The 27,168-nt window shown below is 39.7% G+C and overlaps 1 protein-coding gene across 1 annotated transcript; it reads left to right on the forward strand.

Moving 5' to 3' along the window:
• Positions 1-2,461: 2,461 nt before the first annotated feature.
• sacs (sacsin molecular chaperone) lies at positions 2,462-27,008 on the forward strand. Its single transcript, XM_034700986.1, is given in 11 exon segments — positions 2,462-2,871; positions 3,013-3,114; positions 4,715-4,865; positions 5,176-5,266; positions 5,351-5,436; positions 7,090-7,201; positions 7,459-7,605; positions 10,039-11,524; positions 11,643-11,734; positions 15,074-23,083; positions 23,086-27,008. Coding segments are annotated over 10 exon segments (13,767 nt in total). The 5' UTR covers positions 2,462-2,871; positions 3,013-3,061; the 3' UTR covers positions 26,625-27,008.
• Positions 27,009-27,168: the final 160 nt, after the last annotated feature.

A 27,168-nucleotide genomic window follows, 5' to 3' on the forward strand; every position in this document is an offset into this window, starting at 1 on the left:
GACCACATCAACCCAGAGGGGCGCTTCGCTCATAAAACAGCTGTCGCTTTAAGAAACTCGTGTCCCATGTGTTTCAACCAACCCGCAGTATAAACTGTTGGGAGGTGGAGCTGCGTATTACAGCCAAGCTGTCGCCTCTAAAGTCAGCTATCATAGTATACATGATGGCATTTAAAGGAATTCTAGCCCTCCGCCGCGATGGGAAGGTCAGCACAGAGATGCTGCATTGATGCTGCAGGCATGCTGCCTACCTAAAGTAAGTATTCTTCTCTCCCCCCTCTGTCTCCCTCTCTCTTTCTGTCTCTCTCTCTGTCTCTCTCCCTCTCTCTCTCTCTCTCTCCCCAATGCGGTAAGATGTAGGCTACCTGAGCAATATGACATAGCCAGCCTATTGAATTGCTTTTGGCTAAGGTCATTTTGAGATCACTATAGGCAAAACATATTGTCGTCTTTAAATTTAAATTAGGCTGATGAGGAAAATTCTGGAGGCCTACAGCCAAGGATAACGGGCCTAACATTTGACCATGTTAAGTTTGACATAGCCTATTTGTGTGTGACAATATTGTAAAGCTACCATGTTTACACTGCATATGATTGCTTTGAAGTTGTGTATGCATAGGACAGTGTTTAGTGGATTGAGTGTGGATCTTTGGGATATGCAACACAACACAAATAAGGCCAGTTCTAAATTAGCTGGAAGTTCTTGACTTTAAAGTGATGTCCTTTTCATGAGTAGGTCAGTTGTTTTTGTTAAAAGGCATTACAGATCAATCTTTCTAAACATATAAGGAAGCTTTTGTCTGGTGTACGAATTCATCATAACAGCTTCTGCACCATCCAAATGATTTGTCCTTGTCCTTGTGAAATGTGTTAATGCATTTGTGAACTGTGTCTATTGTAGTGTAAAAAGGGAAGTCCTAGGCCCCATATTGTGTGGTCAATCTTGTTTCAAAGGACCCCATAACTCAGAAACGGATTCGTGTCCACAAACTTGTAGTGCGCATCCTGGACTGATGTGTGCTGGCATCTGAGCCCAGTAGTGTCCAGACTACAAGTCCCAGAATTATGCGGCATTAGACACTAGGATGTGTGCACATCCATGCTTTGAGTAATAGTGCAGGGATTACTAGATTTGCCTTATATGGTTTAACAATTATTTATAGTTACTTTTATGTTGAAATTATAAAAAATAAATCCAATAATAAAAGTAGAGGGCTCATAATTTCTTCCTTTTTAAAATTTTGGTTAAACTTAAATTACTTTCTGAATTTTTGTCAGCAGGATCTGCTCTATTTTGCATAATACTCTTTCAGCTGTCGGCATACTACAATTTCCTTCTAATTGAATTGATGTATGTAATTATTGTGTAAAAGTCTGATTCTGAAAAGTGAAATGATGTCTATAGCAGTAATATATACATTTCTTAAACTTAGAGCAGTCCTATAAAGAAAGTTGGATTTGAGTAAGATTCATTTTGCAGGGATATGACGTCAGGTTGATTTATCAATCCAAGCCTATGAACTTTCGTCAATTGGCTACCTTATTTAGTCGAGTCAATCAATCAATCAATCAATCAATCAATCAATCAATCAATCAATCAATCAATCAATCAATTCAAGATCAATGAATAATGTAAATGAAATTTCAAATTCTGTCAGCTACTCTAACCTTATTACAGAAGCACATTGTTTAAGCAAATGATCTAATATTCTCACGGAGAGATATCGCAGGTCTTTTCTTCCTGCAGTGTTCAGACTATACAACCAATAATACATACATATATATATATATATAGCATATCTACAACATATATATATATATATATATATATATATATATATATATATATATATATATATGTATATGTTGTAGATGTGCTTATTTTTTACCTCTAATTTTAATTTTAGTTGCTAAAAACTTTTTTTAAATTGTCCTTTATAGGCTCTTGTTTGCTTTATATTTTTTTTGCACTGTCTACTTTGCTACTGTCACATTGGAATTTCCCAGTTGTGGGGCGAGTAAAGGACTATCCATCTATCCATCTATCCATCTATCTAATGGGTGTTTGTATAGTGGCCCTGTAGCTCAGCTGCACAAACATTTATTTATGTTTTGTGAAATGTTTTTGTTGTTCAGTGAATTGATTGTTTCTCGCTTTCTAGAAATCTTTTTGCAGATGACCCTAGAGGGCCACCGTAGTTCCTAATAAATCAAAGCCTTGAAAGTTTACAACTGTCTCACTCACCGATGCAAGATATCATTGTGAGTGGGCAAGTGGTAGCCTACACTGACACCCTGTGCTTCTTCATTGACAATTGTGTCAACACAAATGCATTAACAACTTAGTTGACAGGACAGCAGGCTAACGTGGCTATACAGTTTTAAGTCGGTTTGTAATGTTCTATAACGCATGCGCGAAATAAGCTGTTGTTTATCCGCAGTATTTCTGTTCCTCAATTAATAAAGAACTGTTGAATTCTAAAAGTGTTGATGCTGTTCACGTAGTTATGCTGTCCCCCACTGAAAAGGCAAACATTTTTAAACATGAGGGGATTTAAAACGACACGGAAGTGGACGAGGGGGAAACCTCTAGCCTCATCTTGCTCTGTCATGCACCATAATTAGAACATCGCCTTTGAAGGAATTATCGTGTAGATGGAGGGAAATAACTTCACCCTCCATTGTTGTTGATATCATATCTAGGAATACAGCCTATCGTTAAGCGTACCATCTTGTCTTTGTTGGGATGACCGGTGACGGTGAAGGCTGCACAGATTCGAGTGAGTGGGGTTTGTGTTGGGACCATAGGTTGGGACAGGAGGATAACGATTACTATTAGTCTGTAGTTACAAGCACCAGCAGTAAAACAAGGTGAAGGACCACTGTTCATACAATTCTGACTTAACATGATGTCTTCCTGTACACAGTATGAAGCACAAGAGATAATGTTATATATAGGAGCACACCGGTACACATTTAGATGGAACTAACGGTTTTCTTGTTGTGCGACAGCCGTGTTCTGGGTGGAGTTTTCTGCTCAGTGCAGAAGGAATCCCAATGAATGTGTACTTGGACACATAGCAGCAACGACATGGCCAACCGTCCAGAGTTATGGTAAGTGTAATCGATAAATATGTGTGGTCACAGTATAAGAAGTATTGGCAACTGATGGGTTGCTAACCTGCTAGATGTTTTAGGTTGTTCCCTACTGAAGAAATAAAATGAACTATATTGTGTGGTCCAATTACTGCACCATGTCAGTCTGTCAACATTGTTTATCATAGCCTGGTGAGCTTTTCAACTATCATGTGTTCCCAACCCCACCCAACCCCATTTCAACTCCCATGAATGCACCACTGTTGACTTGGTTACACTGATCAGGTGCCCTGCTGCTGAATGAGCAATTATATTATGTTGTTTTTCTTAATAATAATAATAATAGGGATGCATCGATCCTACTTTTTAGGTCCCGATACCGATACCTGGGCTTTGGTATCTGCCGATAATGATACTGAACCGATCCGATCCCTGTATTGATTTAACAATCTCTATTCCTTAATGTGAGGAAAGAATCATGTTTTGGCAACTTCAGGCTTTCTGACTTTGAAAACCACAATGCAATGAACATTTTTAAAACTGACATTGTCATTATTGGGGGGAGGGAATTCAGTTGTTACAGCAACCCAGACATAAGTACAATCAAGAAGAAATTTCAATAAGTAAAATTGAAATAAAATAAGATACAATAAAATAAAGATAAAATACAATGTAGATATATACAATGTTACAAATGGAATTTAGATTAAATAGAAGTAATTAGAGGCAGTATTAAAAATGTTTCAGTAGTGACAGGTTGACATGGTGTGATTATAGTTGGTAATGACAGATTAAGCTATAAATAAAAATAAATATGGGTATGTAGTATGACCGTGAGTTGTAGTAAACAATAATAATGTAATATAACATAATATAATATAGCAAGATAAGGCACGGGCTCTCAAACTTTTTGGGGCCAGGGACCTCTTACAGGAGAGAACATTTTCCAAGGACCCCCTCATAATTGTAACATAGATTAGGCTCATGCTTCCTACAGAGGTGTTCAGAGGTGAACTGATTTAGAAATGGCTCCATGCTCGCGAGCTAGTAAGCAAAGCTAAGTAGTAGCAGGGACAGTTGTGACCGAAGTGAAGTGTGAATGAGTGATACGTGACAGATGATGTGAGTGTCACAATCATATCAGTTCCTATTGGCCCAAAGCTAACTAGGGTGGGAGTAATGCGCACAATATGCTAGTTTCATTGCACAAATGGTCCTCATCTGTATACATGCTGTTTTTACTGAAACAGAACAGTTTTATAATATATTAGACGTTTATTATGATTATTTCACGGACCCCCACGCTAAGGTTCACGGACCCCCAGGGGTCCCAGGACCCCACTTTGAAAACCACTGTCATAAGGGAGTGTTCCATGACATGAATCTGCACAATCTCATTTTGTTTTTAATAACTGAGCAAAACTAAAGTGGCACAGTGGTTTGGTCACAAAATATTGAATGCATCGCCCCTGGTTTAATTGCGGCTGGGTAATGTGGTTTCATGTATTCTCCTCTTTCTATGCTGTCATTGTTTTTAAAAAAAAAGGCAGAAACACAAATACAAACACACATTTCACAAGAAAATTCCCTAATGATTTTGCTGTTCTTTTGCTACCAGGTTGCCATGGGTGACAGTTCGTCACGAGTACATTGGCCCAAGGTCCTACCAGGTCTCTCCCTTCTCATCTGTTCAAGATGTCAAACAGTTGATTTATGAGGAGACAGACCTTCCTGTCATACAGCAATGTCTAACTCACAATGGGAGAACAGTATGTTTTTATCTTTGATTACATTTTTTTAAATATACTGCTACATCATTTCTGAAAGATGCAAAAGATCCTCAAACGCACTAGTGTGTGCCAAAAAAGTTGAACAGTGTGATGAATGATATACTCATTGTGATGGGAGGATAACAAAGTCTGTCAATAGTACACATTAAAATGACAGCTTGTTAAAGTTGGCTTTCTAAGTCTTTTCAGTGTAATGAAGATTTGAATTTAATTAAAATGTAAGTAATAGTTTTCATACTATATTTGTTCTTAGTTACTTTATGCCTTGTCTCCACATCTTTCTTTCTAGTTGGAAGACAGTATGCAGATCAGAGCCTTGGTGCCTGCTGGAAGTCATGGAGTTGCTATAACACTGGAGGGAAGGGGTCTTAAAGGGGGAGGTAGGACTGAAATAATTATTTCTGTGTGAAATAACATTTCCTAAAAGGACTATGGTGACAGCTTACCCAAATGCTCTATTGTAGGGAGGTTTGGACAGACTACACCCCCACTGGTTGAATTCTTGAAAGATATTTTGAGGAGGTACCCTGAGGGTGGACAGATTCTGAAAGTAAGTATCATGCAACATTATTATTTGAATCATATTATAGAAACCATATTTATTTTGTGGATCTTGCCCCTAAATATAACAAAATATAATTGTCAGTAAAATTGCTTATTTTTAAGTTGTCATAAATGCTATCAAAGTTGCTAATATTTGCTTTATTACCATACATGATGCCAAGTGTACAGGGGTCCAACTGCTGCCTTTCACTTTAAATGGATAGCTCTTTTTTTGGTAAGTGGGGTTGCATGAGGTTCTTGTCAATATTAAATGAATACCCACAAATACCCTCGTGATTAGCTTTGCCCCTTTGTTGAGAAACGAATCGCAGAACCGGCAGGGAAGCTGGGTCTATAGATGGGGTCAAATTTACCATGCCATTTGACTAACTTTAAGATTGTCTGACCCAAACACAAATGTTGATAAAGAAGACTGCAGCTGTATGTGAGCTTCTAGTATCCTCTAATTCAATTCTGTAATACTGGAGGAGTTTCTTTCCTCCCTTTTACATCCTGTTGAGTCGTGTGTGTACTGCGGTTCATAAAGATGCAAAAAAAACAGCAAGTGATTGACTGTCAAAATCCCCAACTTTTTTTATAAACATTACAAGTTTGTTTATTTATTTTGTCCCTTTTGACACCATTAGACCCGAGCAGCCGAATGCATACAAACAAGAGGACTATAAAAATCTGCTTAAAATTTGTAAACTTTGCCTGGATAAGCATACAATTCAGTAGAGTTAGCAGTACAGACACATCTTGGTAGTCCACCATTGTTGTTTGTTTCATCCTACTTGCACATGGCCATTTGACTGAGAACATAATACACCTGCGCAAATGGGTCTGTGACGTTGCTGTTTTCAGAGGATCTGTATACAATAGTTTTGCTCATTTACATGGGGAAGGGATTGTGTTTTTAAAAATTACACTTTTGAAAATGCCGCTTCCGTGAACGGCCATAATGCAACAATAGTTTTTTTTTTGGTTTGTTTTTTGTTTTTTATTTGTAAATGGACCATGTACAATATTTAAATGTCACCATTTGATGCATTGTACCAGAGTTAGCTTAAAGCTAATTTACATCTGCAGTCCCTTGGCAGGTCACAATTAAAACATCATATTGTTAAAACGCTCGCACACACACGCGCACACATACACAAACAAACAATCAAACAAACAATACTGTATATCAAGTTAAAAGTATCAAATCAGTGGTTGCAGTGTTGAGTGTCCTTTAGCAGACTTTTCAGTTTGGTTTTGAAGCTGCTGAGAGAATCACAGTTCTTAATATCCTCCGGTAAGGTGTTCCACTGAGTTGTGGCTTTCACAGAAAAAGCTGACTGCCCAAAGGCAGTGCGGCGAAAGGGTACATTGCAATTTCTAAACAAAGATACTCTTGTGGAGTCCACTGAGCGAAAGTTGACTGGCGAAAGTTTACTGTTTCTGTTGACAGCGTTTCCATGTACACAAGACCTCAGTATTGTCAAGTACCTCAAACAACCCCACTTAGAACAACAAAATATCCCCTTGATGAATTTAAGTCAAAGGTTTTTTAGATAAAAGCATCCTCACTATCAGTTGATGTTGCGTTACTTTTCTATAAACCATAAGACAGGGCCAGCTTTCTAAATGAATGCACTGATTGTGTTTTCACTTGAAGGAGCTGATTCAAAATGCTGAAGATGCTGGAGCCACAGAAGTCAAGTTCATGTACAACGAGACAGAGTATGGAGTGGAGTCACTGTGGTCAGCTAACATGGCTCAGCATCAAGGTCAGTTGTTAGAGTACAAATATGCACAGCAGGATAGTCATATGATAAGTGAGGCCATTCCTCTATTGGAGAGAATAAGGTTCAAGCCCCTGTTGACAAGAATCTCTCCTTCTCCTCCCAAGTATCTAAGCAGTTGCTGTGTTGCGTGATTATCAACATGATTAATGCTCATAATACACTGTACCTGTACTGAATATTTATTTTTAAGTTCAACTAACTTGTGTTTGCTGAACTGATTTTAACTCAATATATTGCAGGTGCAGCACTGTATGTCTACAATGATGCTGTGTTCACTGGGGAAGACTGGAATGGTATTCAGGAAATTGCGAGGAGCAGGAAGAGAGACGACCCCTTGAAAGTCGGAAGATTTGGGATTGGCTTTAATTCTGTGTACCATGTTACAGGTGCGAAGGGTCTTAAAGCAAACTTTGACTTCTGTTATCAAATGCCAACTTGCAGTGCATGCCATTTCCTCATGGAGACTCAGTAATAAGAAAATAATTGTGCTCTGTGTATGATGTAGATTTTTGTAACTCTGTTAGTGTTTGGCTTTACAATTTTTGCCAAGCCAGTAATAAGAAGACATTATTGATTAATTTGAGGTATAAGTCTGAATCAAATCAGAAGAAAATAATGCTTCAGATCTGATGATATGAAAAGGGTTCTAAGCAGTGCAATACCAGATATTAAACTCTGGGATATAGATAAGATATATAAAAGCAAAACATTTGATAATAGAAAGTTGCTTTTTGTATTGTTTAAACTGTGTATAACTGCAATTATCATTATCAATCAATCTGCTTTTTATTCTCATCTGATGTATTTTGTGAACAACCACAATTTTGAAAAAGTTGAGACACTGTGTGAAATGTTGATAAAACAGATTAAGATGGTTTTTATAAACCCTACATATACTACACTGTATGGTACTCAGAGGCATTCCTACTTCATACTTGGTGTAAATGGAATCTAGTATTCATAAGCAAGTTAAAAGCAGTAAATATAAAAAATATTTTGATTTTGTCAACTTAAAATAAGCCTTTTATATTAACATAAGGACAACCCACTCTTGATGTTAAATATAAAGAGCTCATTACCCTTCCACAGAGGCCAGACAGTTGTACAGAACAACTAGTAAGGGCCTTGCACCTCTTTGTATTTAGTGGGTGGCTGCTGGAAATGCACCAGTTCAAAGACAAAGGATGAGAGTGATTGTGCACAAAGTTAATTTGTTATGATAAAAGTTTTTGATTGTAAAAACATGACAATTTCTAGGATCATATTTATTACGCATCAGAGAGCATTTTTCTCCTGGAAGGCCACCATTTTGGAATTTCACCAACAGGAGGAGTGAGAACTATATCTGTAATTTTTTTAAAAAGTGCAAAGATATCATTTCAGATGATAAGACTGAACACTATAATTTTTTCCATGAAACATGTCTGCTCATTTTGAATTTGGTACCAGCAACACAAAGAAAAGATGGGTCAGGGCAACAAAACATTGTGAAAGGTCAAATAAACATCTGGAGGAACTAATTAGGTTAGTTAGTAGTAATGTGCAAAAGGTTAGTAACATGACATGGTATAAAAAGGGCAGAGTCTCTCTGAAGTAAAGATGGGAAGAGGTTCACCATTCTATGAGAGACAACTATTTCAGAATAATGTTAAAATCACTTTCAAAAACCATTGTCTGTAAACACAGTTCATTCAAACTCTGGAAACTTCATTGGACGTGAGCCCTTTTAAGTTGGTCCATCTTAGAGACAAACTGGAAAACTGCTTGAACACACAAGGAATTTGACTTTGGTAAACTGTGCTCTCTTTGTACAAGGCATAAGAATAAGATATACAAATAAAAATAATAACAATAACATCAGCTATAAATACAAAAGAACAACAAATAGGCATGACTAATATGTACAGGCTAAAATAATATTGATACCAGTTTGGCTCCGTATTAGAAGAGTCGGTAGGCTAAATTAACCTGCGTTCAATACCGACTTTTCACCCATTGAAAACATTTGGTGTATCATGAAAGAAAGAAGGAAAGAAAGAAAGAAAGCCTTAACTGTTGAGCAGCCTATATCAAGCAAAAATGGGACTACATATCACTTTAAAAACTCCAGAAACTGGTCTTCTTGGTTCCTAAATGTTCACAATGTTGTGAAAACAAGGGCTGATGCAACATAGAGGTAAACATGCCCCTGTCCCAACTTTTTTGAAGCGTGTTGCTGGTATCAAATCTAAAATGCAGGGGCACTGGTGGCCTAGCAGTCTAAGTGCCCCACGTATAGAGGCTATAGTCCTCGTCGCAGAGGTCGCCAGTTTGACTCCCGGCCAGTCGACCATTTACTGCATGTCTTCCCTCACTCTCTACTCCCACATTTCCTGTCTCACTTCAGCTGTCCTGTCAATAAAGGCCAAAAAGCCCCAAATTTAACTTAAAAAATAAATAAATCTCAAATGCGAACATGTTTTTCATAAGATAATAAATATTTTCTGTTTTAACATTTGATATGTTGTTTTTGCACTATTTTAAATTGCAGATCAAATTCTGTTAAAAAAAATCCACAGTACCCCAACTTTTTGTATTCGGGATTGTATAGAATGTGACAAAATATTTCGATATAGCCTTTACTTCAGTCCAACATGATGCATTAAAGTGTCTTGTCTGAAATACAGATATCAAGTTTGCAATAATGAGCTTGTTCTCACATTGAAATAGGGACCTGTAATGACAATGAAAGTGCTTTAGAATCAAAATTACAGAACTCTACCCATTAAACAATGAAATCAACAACATGCTTTAAGATACAGTGTTTGTGTTTCTTCTAGATGTACCTGGTATATTCAGCGGGGACCAGATTGCGTTGTTGGACCCTCATCAGACCTTGTTCGGAGTGCACGAATCCGGACAATGCTGGAACTTAAAGAATGACATTAAAGAGATCACAGAACTGGCTGACCAGTTTGCCCCCTACATTGGGATTTTTGGGGGCTCTGAGAAAACCATTAAGGATGGCAGCTTTCCAGGAACATTGTTTCGCTTCCCACTCCGCAAGAATCCATCCCAGCTAAGTGGCAACATTTACAACAAAGAAAAGGTTTTGGAGCTCTTTGAATCTTTCAAAGCGGATGCGGACACAGTGCTCCTCTTTCTCAAGAGCATTCAGAAGATCTCCTTGCATGTACGTGAGTCCGATGGTACAGAACGCATGTTGTTTCAGGTTACAGCAACAGAGAATACAGATGATAAACTGGAAAGACAGAACGCACTGAAGACACTGAATCAGGCTGTAGACAGCTACAGCAATGGTGTTCCCTCGTCTAAAGTCACATGTGTCACTTATAAGGTTAACATAGAGACACAGGATGACACAGATAAAGAGACTCAGAGAACAACATGGTTGGTTTCTAATGGTGTTGGGGGTAGAGGACTTTGTACAGAGTTAGACTCCCTGGCAGATGAGTTGAAGTTCCTGCCTACCATCGGGATTGCTTTGCCTCTTACTGCGATGAACAAAGAAGATGAAGGTGCAACATCTGGTTTCTCAGGACGAGCTTTTTGCTTCCTCCCTCTTCCCCCAGGAGAGGAGAGTGAGACAGGGCTTCCAGTTCATGTCAGTGGCTTCTTTGGAGTCACAGACAACCGTAGGAGTATCAAGTGGCGGGAAGTGGACCAGTGGAGGGATCCAGCAGCCTTGTGGAATGAGCTGCTGATCATCACTGTGACTCCTAGGGTTTATTTCACGCTCATAAGTGATATTATAAAAAGGGTACAGAACAAAGAGGACCAAGACTTTCCATTATCCCCTACAGAGACCTATAGAGCCTGGCCAGACCCTAAGCAGATAAAGTCCCACTGGAAACCCATTCTAAAGCCACTTTACCAAGACTTGCTGCAGGAGCAAGTAATCTATTCACTCAGTGATAGCTGGGTGCGGGTGGATCAGGCTGTGTTCTCAGAGCATGATGAAGACGAGGACATTTCAGAGACCGTGATTAACTACCTCCAAAGCTCAGGAATGCAGGTAGCGAAGGCACCTGCTGCCGTGGACTGTGTCTTAGCTGCCTACATAACTGAGTCCACTGAAGTTAAAAAAGTAACTCCATCCTTGTTGCGTCAGGTGATCAGGAAGTACAAACACAAAGGGTCTTCACAGGAGAAGCTGCTGCTGCTTGAGTTTGCTCTTAGTGATGCCAATTACAGTGATCTTACTGGACTGGAGCTCCTTCCACTGCAAGATGAGACATTTACAGCGTTTTTATCCCCTGTCAGTGATAAGGATGCCATCTACATTGCATCTGAGGAATACCCCTGGTAGGAATATAATACAATTTCCATTACACTACACTGAGAGGCAAAGACAGTTTGTATTTCAAGTTGCAATTCTTGTCAATAACACAAAGTTCCCTATTTTCTTTTTTGTTGACATTAGGTCTCTGTATCCTGGTCTTGAGGATCGGTTCATGTCAGAAAGCATCAAACCATCGGTGCTGGGCGCTTTGAAGAAGGCTGCAAAAAATAGAGGTATTGTAAAATATTTCATTCTTAACATATAATCTCTTAAACATTCCTATATAGATATTCTTTGTCCATAAAGTTTCCCAGGAGTATTCAGTCAGTCGGTTTTAATTTATATAGTGCTAATTCACAACAAATGTTTACAAAAAGAGCAGGCCAAGACTGTACTGGTTGTTTTACTTTTACAAAGACCCAACATCAATCAATCAATCAATCAATCAATCAATCAATCAATCAATCAATCAATCAATCAATCAATCAATCAATCAATCAATCAATCAATCAATCAATCAATCAATCTTAATTTGTATAGCGCCAAATCAAAACAAATGTTATCTCAAAACGCTTTCACAAACATAGCAGGGATAGACCATACTCTTCACAAAGACCCAACATCAATACAGGATATGATCCAGTCCTCTCTTACTGACAGGACTCGACCTTATCTCATCTTAATCCACCATGAGCATTGCACCTTGCAGTATATAGCTACTTATAGCGGCAAGGAAAAACTTCCTCTTAACAGGCAGAACCAGATTCATGTTAGACAGCCATCTGCCTAAACCAAGTTGGGGTTGGAAAGAGGGATAAAGGACCATCATGGTATCTTTATTTACCACGAGCAAAGCTTTTTACAGCATTTGGCAAGTATCAATGATGAGGAAAAGCTTTGGTTTAACAGGCAGAAACCTTGAGTAGAACCAGACTCGTGTTAAAGAGATATTTCAGTGTGTTTTAAAGTGGGGTTGTATGAGTTTTACGTCACTAATAATTGTACTAGCCACAACAGATGCCGGTCAGCTCGGCCGCTTTAATGAGAAACAGCAGGGAGAAATAGCATGCAAGCTAGGCTACAGTTTTCCGCTGTCCTGCAACATAATTTAGCCAATTTTGACGATTCCAACCCACGCACTCATTTCAGTTTGGGTGTACACTCCACTTGTGATATTTTCAGCACTTCACTTTGCCACCAGAAAGCCTGTTTGATTTTGCACTATTTGCGTACTCAACACAGAGGTGCTCTTCGGCCTGCAGCACACTGGTCAGCTGGTCAGGTCTGCAGGCTTCAAAGTGACAAAAATACAACCAAACTTAATAATGAGTGATTCTGACAGACAGAAGATTACATGCCGCTTACTGCGGACACACATGGACACATTTATGAGCTGGAGTTTACAGAGGAAAAGGCAATTCAATGCACCTGAGGAAAAAGCGGAGAAACTTTTGTAATAAACTGGAGAGCAGGAGAAATTCCCATTTACCAGGTGGTGCAGGCGTGTAAATTAGTACAATTACTAGTGACATAAAACTCATACAACCCCTGTTAAAAAAACCTGAAATATCCCTTTGAACAGCCATGACCAGGTTGGGCTTGGAAAGGGAGATGCAGAAAGAAAGATAGAGACAGTCAACAATGACGACAACAGCTCATGAATAACTTATGGTTACAGTGCCAATGATGGTAGAAGAATGTGTAGTATTTTCAGTAACAGCAAGATAATAATAATAATAATAACAATAAATGATGATCCGTATATTATTAAAAGTTCAATTCAACAGATCTGAAATTAGAATTTACAATTATGATAATATTAATAAAGCTAGGAATTTTATTGTTGATTATAGCAGCTGGACTCAAGCAGGTTTAAGAATAACATGAGAATAAATAACAGTGATTACAAAGGTACAACTGGTATAAATGGTTGCAGCAGTTGGAGTCAGGCTGTGTCCACCACCGCACGCTGTCTTCAGCAAAGATCCAGAAGAAGCTATCAAACACACCATTATTTGATTTGTTATATCAACAAAAGTTGCAAAAATGTCCCTTAAATGATGGGGTAGCTGAAGAAACTGTGAATAAATATCAGTAAAGTAGAAAAGGAGATACATACAACAGTTCTTTGCCTGTTCTGCTTTGACATTCCAAAGAGTACAACCTCCTCCTTGTGCCAAAGCAGGTGTCAGTGTTTACAAAGAAAGTGAATATCCACACAGCAATCAGGTAAACTTGTTTGTTCTCCTCTCCAAGGTTGATGTCAGCAAATACAGCATTTCTAAGTAGGTTTGCGCACTTGCAGTGTTTTTATCTTGGTCTGTCTGAGGCCTTAAGATGGTGCTAAGTGCTGGAATGGCTTGACTCAGTTTGATTTGAGCCCAGCACAGCAGGGGTTTGCATCTCTACAACAGCTCTACTTGCATGAAAGTATGTTTCAACTGATGATATGCAGATTCCTGTCACTGATGACTCTCTTAAAGCCCAGGTGATTGAAAGAAGTGGGCACTGACTGTGACTTGCGGTCAGAAAAGAAGCTCTAAATAGTGTTATTAAAAATCACTGCTAATTGTAGTTCCGCTTGAGCTCAGTTAATTCTATGATAAACATATGACAAAACATATAAACATATGATAAACATATTGCAAAAAATATATAGAAATTTCATTACACTCATCTACCTACCCTTACCACTAGCTTGGATGGTTGATATCCAAGCACCATTTTGGGAACAAATCAGCTGTAGTGAAAGGAGGGACATTTTTCTTGTGTGTCAGTATGCTTTCAGTACATCAGCAATATGACACTTGAACAGCTTATGTGTGCAGATATTCAATTATTGTTTTGTTTTTTTAATTATCAGAAAAGGAAAACTGTTATTCCCCTCAACATTCCTAAAATATGTCAATTTAATTACAGTCCAACAATATCCCTGGGGTTACTCAGGTAGGTATTTCAAGTGTGACCTTTTAAAATATATTATTAACCCCTAACTAATGCATTGTTTGTATGTGATTAAAATAAAAATACCATGTTTCTATACTCATAGTCATTCTAAATTGATTTACTCAGGTTCCCAGTATTGTCTCATGGTTTCACCTTATACCAGTATCTCTCAAGTCTTCCAAAATACTCAAAAAACTATTTGAAATTTAACAAGCTTGTGTGAAAACATGATTTGTGCAAGTATGTTTGCATGGTTTGCATCAGCCAAATGTGTATGATATTTTGGACTGTTTTGAGGTAGACCAATTTTTACACTTTTCAAAACAAATGCAATGGCTTTCCATTTTAAAACACAAGAAATGTCAGATCAGCTACAGCTCATAGACATTTCGATTTGTTCAAAGGTTTTATATTTGTTACATATGCTGTCCTGCTGACCTGACATAACATAGTATTTAGAAAGTGCCTAATGCCTTTCAATTAGGTCAGATTTGACACTTTTTTTTTCTTCTCAGACCGCTGCATTTCACTTAACAATAACAAAACCTTATTTGATCGGCCCTGATGGATGACTTTATTTAAATTTTGTATTGATGACTAAATAAAATTGTCTTCTAATTTGACAGGACGACCCTGCACTCAGCTACAAGTGCTGAACCCTGAAAGATCAGCCCGACTAATCAAGGAGATCCTGACAAAAGCCTGGACAACTAGAGACTTCATTGTCCAATGGGAACCTGGAAACAGACAACTAAAGCATCCTACGGTTTCTTGGCTTAAGATGATATGGAAGCACCTCTACATAAACTTTTCTGAGGACCTAAGCATTTTTGAAGACATGCCATTGATTCCACTTTTGCCACTGGAGGAGAGTATGGAAAAGGTAAAGCTTCTGCGTCTCAAAACTCCATCCCCTATAATTCTAGCTGATGAGGAAGACACATCACCGTCTGAAAGCCTGTTTGACATCATGGAAAAGCTGGGAGGAGTTGTGATACGAAAGCTTGACACATGTTTGCAGCATCCTCTGCTTAAGAATTACATTCACCCTTCCTCTCCTGGTACACTTCTGCAAATAATGGGCAGATGGTCAATACAGCGACTTTCCAGCCAAGTCTCTTGTTTGACTGTCAAAGAGAGAATGGCACTCAGAGGTTTTCTTGCCGGACTGTCTGACATAACAGAAAAAGAAAAGCATACCCTGCTTGATCTTTCCATCTTTGAGAAAGTTGGGACATGCTCTGAAGGTACCTCAGCATTTACCACACTGAGAGGGGCTAGGGCTTTACATCATAGAGCCAAGTATCCACCAGATGTAAAACTATCTGTGAATCTTGTAGCTTGCTCTGATGAGGAATCAATCCGTCTCATCAAAATGCTAAATGTGGAACAAGTCAAAACAACTGACTGTTTGAAGATGATTATTCAGGATGTGGAAAGGGGGTTCTACACTTCAGATGAGATAACCCAAATCATGCTTTGGGCCCTTACACATCTAGCATTTCTAAAAAATGAAAATGCATCAGTGATCGGATGGCTTTCTTCACTCAAATTTATTCAGCTGCCTTGTGGGAAGTCAGCCAAAGCCTCAGATTTATTTGATCCTGAGCTTGAGGTTCTACAAAATCTGTTTTACATGGAAGAGAAAACCAGGTTTCCCACAAGTACCTTTAGGTCTTCACCTGACATTCTTCATTCACTCAGACAACTGGGACTTAGAAATGAAGTACAGCTCAGTGAAAAGGATGCACTCAAAGTGGCGTTTAAAATAGAGGAGTTGCAAAGTAGCAAGGAGCCGGAGTGGGACCTCATAATCAAAAAAGCAAAGACACTCCTCCAAATTCTTAACAGGCAAACCAAGCTGGTAAAATCAGCAAATGCTCAGACGTCATTGCTAAAAATAAAATGGGTACCTGTCTGCAAAGAAAGACCTCTAACATACCCAAAATCCCTTGCTTGGGTTGGAGATACTGTCAACATCTGTTCCTTGTTTGAGATGTGTGACTTATCCCATGCAGTGCTTGTGGGATCATCAGTAGCACTGGTTGAACACACATCTTCAGGTATGAAAAAGGCCCTAAAACTAACTTTAGAGCCACAGGTGGATCAAGTTCTACAGCACCTGAAAGCAGTGAATGACTGCTATAAATCTCAAGCCTTTATCACTGAGGATTGGTATCAATTCCAGCAGATCTTGTTTGAGATTTATGGTTTCATGCAGGCTCACCTGGAGGATGCAGGAGAAGCAATGAAAACACTGCCTTTTGATTGGGTTTGGACAGGCAAGACATTCTCATCACCTTGCCAAACGGTCCTAAAACCCCTCTCTGATCTTGACTTGCAGCCTTACCTGTACTCCCTGCCAAAAACAATCAGAAAGTTTCACAAGCTTTTCAAGTTTTGTGGCTCAGTTGAAGAGGTTCGCCCGAGTCACGTGTTTGAAGTCATCAGTGTGATACAACAAAAATGTGAAGGAGGGATTACCAAGGAGGATAGTAAGCATAATGTCTTACTTTTAACCAACATCCTAAGATGGCTGTACAACAATCAGATACCTGTAGATATCAACATGAATGTGCCAATTCTTTGTTACAAAGACCCAAACAAACTAGTCATGAAGCCTATTCATGAATGCACCTACTGTGACATCAAGGTTGATGATTTGAATGATTTACTTGAAGATGCATCTGAGCCAATTATATTAGTGCATGATGACATCCCCATGAAAACAGCAGAGTGGCTGAAAGTGCCATGTTTGAGCACCAGGTTGATAAACCCAGAAAACCTTGGATTTGAACAATCAGGCCAAAGAGAACCACTGACAGTAAGAATAAAGAACATCTTGGAGGAATATCCATCCGTTGCGGACATTTTCAAAGAGCTACTCCAGAATGCTGATGATGCAAGCGCAACAGAGTGCAGTTTTCTCATTGACATGAGAAGAAATGCTGACATTCGAGAGAATCTCCTTGACCCTGGCATGATCATTTGTCATGGGGCTTCCTTGTGGTCTTTTAACAACTCTGTATTCTCAGATACAGACTTTCTCAACATTACAAGGTTGGGGGGATCAGTCAAAAGATGTGAAGCAGACAAAGTTGGCAAGTTTGGTTTGGGTTTTAACTCAGTTTATCACATCACTGATATCCCCATCATAATGAGCAGAGAGTTCATGATCATGTTTGATCCAAACATCAATCACATCAGCAAGCACATCAGAGACAGGTCCAATCCAGGGATCAAAATCAACTGGAGCAAACAACAGAAAAGGCTGAGAAAATTCCCCAACCAGTTCAGACCGTTCATTCATGTATTTAATTGCCAGCTTCCTCTTGCACAGGACTCCCCATACAAATATAATGGAACACTGTTCAGACTTCCATTTAGAACAGAGCAGGAAGCCGCAGTGAGTGAAATCAGTAGTCTGTACTACAACACCACGGACATCTATTCCCTGGTTGATGAGTTCAGCATTTGTGGCCATAGGTTCATTCTGTTTACTCAGCATGTTGGAAGTATGGTCTTGAAATACCTGAAATGTGAGGAACCAAATCCAGTGGGAGCACAAGATGTCGTCACCATCAACAAAAGTGTATGGTCATCTAAAGCCTCATATGGACCTCTAAGTATCTTGAAATCTGCAGCAAAGGTTATGAAAAAAGCAGCAAGCACCAATAAGGTACCTTCAGATGTTCCCAAATCTGGATGTATCATACGCGTTTTGGTGGAGGAGTTTCATAATGTGTTCAAACGAATCGTTGATCTTCACTCACCACTGTTTCGAGGTACAGAGGAAGATCCTAACCAGTACTTTGAGATGGCTGCGAAAGGAGTTCAGACAAGAAGACTTACAGATGAAATGCCCCAAAAGGCAGTAGAGGTCACCAACTGGCTCATTTGCTCATGCATGGATGTAACTGAGGCACTCAAGTTTTCCCTCAGTGATAGTGGAACAAGACTTGGACTAGTACCATGTGGAGGGGTGGCTGTTCTGCTTGCAGAGGAAGAGAATCGCAAATGGACGGTTAAGATCAATGCCACACCAATCGGAGAGGTTTTTTGTTATTTACCTCTCAGGATCAAAACAGGTCTTCCGATCCACATTAATGGCTGCTTTGCTGTGACCTCCAATCGGAAAGAGATTTGGAAAACTGACACCAAAGGACAGTGGAATTCTGTGTTCATGAGACATGTCATTGTCCAAGCATATTTAGCAGCACTTGAAATGCTGCGCTCAATGGCTGAGAGTGGAGAACTCATCGACTACAGTTATTATGCAACATGGCCAGATCCAAGTCAAGTGCATGATGACTTCACACTGATCAGCCAGGGTGTCTACCAAGAAATAGCAAAAGGAGGTGACAGTGAGCATGCAAAGGTTTTCTCAGATGGCGAACTCTGGGTATCTATCAAATACGTCAGATTCCTTGATGATGCCTTACTATGTAGGTCAGACATTGGTTCGGCTGCTTTCAAGATATTCTCAAAATACCTCAACAAAAGCAGCTCACAAAACCTTTGCGCTGTTGAGCTCCCTGACTGGGTGAAGGAGGGATTTGAAGATGCTGGGTGTAAAGGGAAGCTGATACAAAATACTCTGACAGAGCAGCAGTTTTTTTCAGATGTTTTCTTCCCACACATCCAAGAAATTGAGAAAGAACTCCGTGATCCCCTGATTCTCTATGTTTTGAATGAAAAACTTGAAGAATTTGCCTCAGTTCTCTGTGCTTCTCCTTGTATCCCTTGCTCTGGCCCAAATGAGAAACTGGTTTTGCCTTCTAGGCTCATCCATCCGGAGGGAAGAGTTGCTAAACTGTACAACAATGATGACGGAAGATTTCCAGAAGGGACTTCGAAAGACTACCTAAACCCTGTCTGTTTAGTGAAGCTTTTGGAGTTAGGCATGGTAAAAGATGATCTGTCATGGAAGGACCTTATAGAGCGTGCTCAATCTGTTATTGATCTCAATGAAAGTGACCACATAGCTGCATGCTTTCGTAGCAGTATCCTACTAAGTCTCATCGATGAGAAACTGAAGATAAGAGCTTCAGGTGCAGCTGAAGAATTAAAAAAGCTCAAGGACATCAAGTTCCTTCCATTCCTGTCAAGACCTGCTGGCTTCTCACTCCCATGGCATGGAAATAACTTTCCCTCAACAGAAATGTTCTCTCCCGGAGAACTCTTCACAACTGAACATCAAGACACAGTGTGTCTGATGAAACCAATCTTAAATGAAAATTCTCCATCTTTCAAAGGTTGTGGTGCAATGTCATTGGCTGTGAAAGACTGTCTTGGTCTAATAAGGAAGCCCTCAGTTGGACTTGTCATTAGTCAACTTGAGAAACTGTCTCAATCATTTGATGGCATCACATTGTATCAGGAAAACATGACAAATGCCTGTTATAAGTTTCTTCATGAAGAAATGCTACAGGATGAGAAAGCTAAAGAGCAAATAACTGAGGAACTAAAATCGTTCGATTCCATCCTGGTAGAGAACACATATGTCAGTCCTGCCAAAGTTGCTTTCCATCTGAATTTTGATGTAGCTCCACATCTTTTTCAACTCCCTAACAAATACAGAAACAGCTGTCGTGAGCTCTTTGAAAATATTGGGGTACAGCCCAACTACACAGTTGAAGATTTCTCTGCCGTTCTTGAAACTGTGAAGCAAGATTGTGGCCAAAAGCCACTCACAGAGGAGATTTTCCAGTTGTGTCGAAGAATCATTAGTGAAGGAATATGGAGTTTGATTCGAGACAGAAATCAAGAATACTGCAAAGCCAAGTATGGCGATATTCTGTTACCCGACTCCAAACTGACATTGCAACCATCAAAATCACTGTGTTACAATGACTGCCCTTGGATCAAAGTGAAAGACTCTACTGTAAAATATTGCCATGGGGACATTCCAAGAGAGGTTGCTGTGAAATTAGGAGCTGTCCCAAAACGCCATAAAGCCTTGGAGAGGTACGCCTCCAATGTCTGCTTCTCTTCACTTGGGAGTGACTTTGGACAGAAAGAAAAACTCACAAGTAGGATTAAAAGCATCCTCAATGCTTATCCATCAGAAAAAGAAATGCTGAAAGAGCTGCTACAAAATGCAGATGATGCAAAAGCCACTGAAATCTACTTTGTTTTTGATCCCAGGACACACCCCACAGACAGAATATTTGATGATAAATGGATCCCAATGCAAGGCCCTGCACTCTGTGTATATAACAACCAGCCTTTCACAGAGGACGATATCAGAGGCATACAGAATCTTGGAAGAGGGACAAAAGAGGCCAATCCTGGGAAAACAGGCCAGTATGGCATAGGATTCAACTCTGTGTATCACATTACTGACTGCCCATCCTTTATTTCAAACAATGATATTCTATGCATCTTTGATCCACATGCACAGTTCGCTCCTGGGGCTACATCTGTGAGTCCTGGAAGAATGTTTAAAGACTTGGACTCTGACTTCAGAACTCAGTTTTCAGATGTTCTAAATCTTTACTTGGGGATTCATTTCAAGTTAGAACGCAGCACAATGTTCCGATTCCCCATTCGCTCTACAGAGATGGCAAGAGCATCAGAGATCAGTTCTGTCCCTGCATCAGACAGAATGGTGCAAAACCTTCTAGATAAGCTAAAAAATGATGGTGCAGAACTTCTTATGTTCCTCAACCACATGGAGAAAATAGCAATCTGTGAAATTGATCATTCATCTGGAGAACTAAAAACACTGTATACTGTAACTGCCAAAATTACAGATAGTGATCGGCTGAAACGCAAACAGTTTCATGCCTCAGTCATTGACAGTGTGACTAAAAAGAAGCAGCTCACTGCAATTCCAGTCCAACATATAACCTACACAATGGACATAGAGGACATCGATGGAAATATGACAACATGGATGGTTTGCAACAGATCAGGCTTCCCTAACATTGAAAAAATCTCAAAGAGTGTGATTTCAGCTCACAAAAATGAAGACATAACTCTGTTTCCACGTGGAGGTGTAGCTGCATGTGTAAGCCATAACTACAAAAAGACCCACAGAGCCTTCTGTTTCTTGCCCCTTTCACTGGAGACCGGCTTACCTTTTCACGTCAATGGACATTTTGCATTAGACTCTGCTAGACGAAACTTATGGAGAGATGACAATGGAGTGGGGGTCAGAAGCGACTGGAATAACAATTTGATGACATCCCTGATAGCCCCTGCCTTTGTGGAACTTCTGGTTCAACTTAAGCGCAGATACTTCCCAGGTCCTGATACCACCCTGACCATTCTACAAGCAACACCACTTCATGTTGTTAAAGATACACTACGGAAGTATCTGTACTTCTTCCCAGTCAACAGACTTGCTATACAGCCAGATTGGTACTGCTTGGTCAAAGCAGTTTATAACTGTATCCATGCAAACCTGACACGCCTGCTTCCTGTTGTGAAAGCAGTGCATCATGACAACTCTGACATGCACTCTGTTGTTTACATTTCATGGGTAAACACATCAACTGCAACCAAGGGAAGAGCCTTTTTTGATAATCTGCTACAAGATGAGCTTCAGCACTTGAAAAACACAGAGTACAACATTACGTCAAGGAAGTCTGTGGCTGAAAATGTTTACAGGTTGAAGACGCTGCTTCTGGATATTGGTTTTAACCTGGTTCACAGCTGTGATGAGACAGCAAATCTCTATTTCTGTTTGGAAGATGCAGGGATACCAGTGAGTTATGTGACACCAGAGGAAGTGCGCGTCTTTCTTCACACATTCTCATCACCAGATACATCTTGCCATGTTGGAAAACTCCCCTGCCGTCTCCAGCAGTCTAACTATAAGCTAGTTCACAACTTGAAGATTTTAGTTGACTATTGCTTCAAAGACTTGGAAGTAGATGAAGTCGAAATTGAGGGTATGCCTCTGTTGGTAACAATGGACAATATGCTTCAGGTATTTGATTCCAAGAGACCTAAGTTCCTGACAACACATCATGAGCTCATCTCATCAAGGAAAGAATTGTTCATGAACACAATGTACCTAAGGTACAGCAACATCCTTTTAAAGGGAGGAGCTGCAAAGAACTTTGACATCAGTTGCTTTGGTGACCTACTGGGATCAGTTCTTCCAAGAGAATATCGAACCAAGATCCCTGTAAAATGGAGAGACAGCTTCGCAAGTGAATCTTGGTTGAAGAATGTGTGGAACTTCATCAGTGAAAATATTGCTGTTAAGGAGGATCAGGTGGACAGCAAGCCCAGTCTTGCCACAGTGCTTGATATTCTGAAGGATTGGGCTTTGCTCCCTGGAATCAAATTCATGACCAGAGAAAAGATAGTTGTTCCTGAGCAAGATGTCCTCTTACCTCTGAGTTTGATAAACATAGCTCTATTTCCACATGGTCAAAATGACAAAGTTTTTCACATTCTGATGAAAGCTGGGTGCATTCAGCTTGCAGTAAACAAAATATGTGTCAAGGAGAATCCGATGATTCCTTTTCTTTCCAAACAAACTGCAAACATTGAAAATCCATCAAGTGTCCTGAAAGCCTTAGAGTACATGATTCAGACATCTGCATTCAAGGCAGCAAATCTGACTGACAAGGACTTTGAGGCTCTCTTGTTGTATTTCAACTGCAATCTAGCTAACCTTACACAAAAGATGTCCAACGACTAAAACTTCTCCCATGCTTTAAATCAGTCAGTGGGAGATACATAAGCATTGCAAACTATGGAGCAAACTATGTTCTTGCAAAAAGCATTCCCACTGCAGACATAGACAAATGGGCTCACACAGCCTCATTTGCCTTTCTTACTGACAGTCTGCAGCTGAAAGAGCTGTATGCCTTCCTTGGCTGCATGCCAATTGATGACTTGGAAATCTACCTTCAGCATCTCCTGCCAAAGTTTGAGAGTCTTTCCTATGATGCCAAAGTTGAACATATCATCTACCTGAAGGAAAGACTTTTGTTGATGGAAGAACCATGTGAGCTGAAGGATCAACTCCTTGAGAAGTTGGAGGGACTGTCGTACATCTATGACAACTCAAACAGACTCAGGCCAGCCAAGTTTTTTTATGATGAGACAGTAAAGGTGTTTGAAGTAATGCTTCCCGTAAAATCATTCATACCAAGTGACTTTTTCAAGAAAGTTGAGCAAGTGTCAAAACCCAAGAATGGGACATTGTTGCTAACCTCATGGATAACCTTTCTGAGAAGTATTGGTCTGAAGAATGAAGTGTCACAGCAGCAGGTTCTACAGTTTGCAAAAGAGGTCAGCATCAAGGCTCAAACAGAGAGCTGGACCAAAGAAAAAGTGCAAACCATTGTCAATGTCCTCTTGGACCACATTTTCAAAGACAGGACAGATCTGTTCCACGGCACTTTTCTGAAAGAGCTCTCAATGATACCATTCCTTTGTCCAGAGAGAGCCCCAAAAGAGCTCATCAAGCTTCATTCACAGTACCAAGACATGAGTGGCACACTTCCCCTGATTCGCTTCAGTGGGTCTCAGGTAAATCCAAAGTTCAAGCAAACAGATGTCATTCACTTGCTTTGGACATCTTGCCCAATTCTACCCGAAACAGCTACACCATCATCCATAAAAGACCAGGAGGGAAGTACTCTGACAGGACAGGAACAACTTGACCAAGTACTGAACATGTTAGGTGTAAACTTAGACCCAGTATTGGAAAAAGTAATCAGCAACTGCAAGAATATGTGCAACATATCAAATCCAGATGATGAAATGGTGAAAACCAGAAACAAAGTTTTGAGGTCAACCTACGAGTTCCTCAGTGCAGATAAAAGAGATTTCCGTTACCAGCTCCGTGGGGTTGCTTTTGTCATGGTGGAAGATGGCTGGAAACTGCTTAAACCTGAAGAGGTTGTCATTAATTTGGACAATGAATCTGACTTCAAACCCTATTTGTATAAATTACCTTTAGAACTTGGTACTTTTCATCAGCTGTTCAAACTTCTTGGTACTGAAGATGTTGTGTCAACCAAACAGTATGTTGAAGTACTCTGGCGAATTTACAGAAGTTCAGAGGGCAAGCAACTTGACCCAAATGAAATGAGAACTGTCAAAAGGGTTGTTTCGGGGCTGTTTAAGGCCCTCTATAATGATCCAGTGGAGATTCGCAAAGATCTCGAGAATGTAAGAGATTTGATATTTTATCTGCCAAGTCATGATGGTAGATTAGCAAAATCCAATAGCTTGGTGTTTGATGATGCCCCACACTACAAGAGTAGAATTCAGGGTAACATTGGAGTTCAGATGCTGGTGGACATGAGCCAGTGCTATCTTGGCAAAGAACATGCCTTTCACACAAAGCTGATCATGCTACTCCCACAGAAACTAAGACCAAGACTGCTAAGTAGCATTCTTGAAGAGCAACTAGATGAAGATTCTCCAAAAATGTGCCAATTTGGAGCTCTTTGTTCACTTCAGGGCCGCCTTCAGTTGTTGCTGTCTTCAGAGCAGTTCATCACAGGATTATTCAGAATAATGAAACATGAGAATGACAATGCATACCTTGTGAATGAGGAAAAAGCCATACGTCTCTGCAAAGCACTTTGTGAAGGATTAAAAGTTTCTTGTTTTGAAAAACTTCAAACAACATTGAGAGTGAAAGGTTGCAGTCCCATCCCACACAGCCGCAGTGAAACACTTGCCTTCCTTAAGAGATATGGGACAGCTGTGATTCACCTCTATATCCAGCATTCAGACAGCAAAGACATCAATTTTCTTTTAGCACTGGCAATGACATTGAAATCTGCTACAGACAATTTGATTTCTGATACATCCTATCTGATTGCCATGCTTGGCTGTAATGACATTTACAGAATCTCAGAGAAGCTGGACAACCTTGGGGTAAAGTATGACTCAACAGAACCTTCAAAACTTGAGCTACCCCTCCCTGGAACCCCAATACCAGCAGAGATACATCACACACTCCTCATGGATCCAACGAATGTATTTTATCCAGGAGAATATGTGGGTTACCTTGTTGACTCTGAGGGTGGAGACATGTATGGGTCCTACCAGCCTACATATACATATGCCATCATTGTTCAAGAGGTAGATAGAGAAGAGGCGGAAAACACAAGTGTCCTTGGAAAATGCTTCCAGATTGACATTGGTTACAGTGAGTACAAAATAGTCAGTTCTCTTGACTTGTACAAATTCTCAAGACAAGAAGACAGTACCCATGCTCATGACTCCAGTGTCCCATCAACTCCTACTAGTCCAAAAAGTTGTTCTTCTGGTCTAAGAATAATCCCTCCCCTTTTTGCCGGGAAGGAAAATCTGAGACCCCCCACTCACAAACAGACTCCAAGAAAGATCAAGCTTCATGCATTGCCAGAGATTTTGAAGGAAGTAACCTTAGTAATTGAACAAGCCTGGAAGCTTCCTGAGATAGAGAGAAAGAAGATAATCAGAAGATTGTACCTAAAGTGGCATCCAGACAAAAATGCAGAGAATCTGGACATTGCCACAGAAGTCTTCAAGCATTTACAGATGGAGATCAACAGGATGGAAAAACAGTCTTTGACTGATCAGCAAAATACAGACAGAGCCTCCAGGAGATCATACTCTGCTTCATCAACCCGCTTCCAGTCAGAAAAGTTCTCATTTCAAAGGTTTTATTCATCATGGAACCAAGAAGCAACAAACCACAAGTCTGAAAGGCAGCAGTTTAGGGAGCATTATACAGGCAATGCAGGTTCATCACACTCTCACCGCTTCTTTGCCCCCCCTACCTTCAAGACAGTTGGTAACCCTGTAGAAGCCCGCAGGTGGCTTAGACAAGCAAGAGCAAACTACTCTGCTGCTCGGAATGATCTTCATAAAAATGCTAATGAGTGGGTTTGTTTCAAATGTTACCTGGCCACAAAGCTTGCACTGATAGCTGCTGACTATGCAGTCAGAGGAAAGTCAGACAAAGATGTAAAACCAACTGCCCTGGCTCAAAAAGTTGAGGAGTACAATTCCCAATTAAAAGGCCTTGCCAATGATGTTCAGATTCTAGAAGGATATGGCGTGGACAGCCTGAGAACTCGCTATCCTGATCTTTTGCCATTTCCCCAAATTCCAAATGACAGATACACATCTGAGGTGGCAATGAGAGTGATGGAATGTACCGCACGGATTATCATTAAGCTTGAAGCCTTTGTTCAGCAAAAATTGTAATACTGTAAAGATGACATTGAATCTACAGTTTACATAAACCATGTGTAATAAAAGAGACAGCCAGCTGTGTGCAGTATAAGTCCTAAACATTGTTTTGAGTATATATGAAGTATCTAGCTGGCAGCTTTTGGCAAATATGCAGTTTCTACCAGCAATGGAGATTTTGTTGCCAGTGTAAAGTAAATGACTCATTATCTTGTAAGTTATTTGAGTGTAGATTTGCAATATAATATATCTTTGTAAAAGTTTTCAACACTACATATATGTATATATGTATGTATGTATGTATATGTATATATATATGTGTGTATGTGTGTGTGTATATAAAACATTGTATGTTATTCATGTTATGTTGATTTACATTGCGCCAGAGAAGGCCTAATAAATTCCCCTGAAAAAAGATGTGTTTTTATCTCTACTTTTAATAAATATGTCCCTCAATATAGGGTTACAGTTACTTCTTAATTATAATATGGTGCTGCGATAGTTTTTCACAACATTTAATTTCAAATGTCTAAAGATAGTAATCAAAACAGCCTATTTG

The sequence above is a fragment of the Notolabrus celidotus genome, chromosome 14, assembly GCF_009762535.1.
Source record: "Notolabrus celidotus isolate fNotCel1 chromosome 14, fNotCel1.pri, whole genome shotgun sequence".
NCBI classification, from domain to species: Eukaryota; Metazoa; Chordata; class Actinopteri; order Labriformes; family Labridae; genus Notolabrus; species Notolabrus celidotus.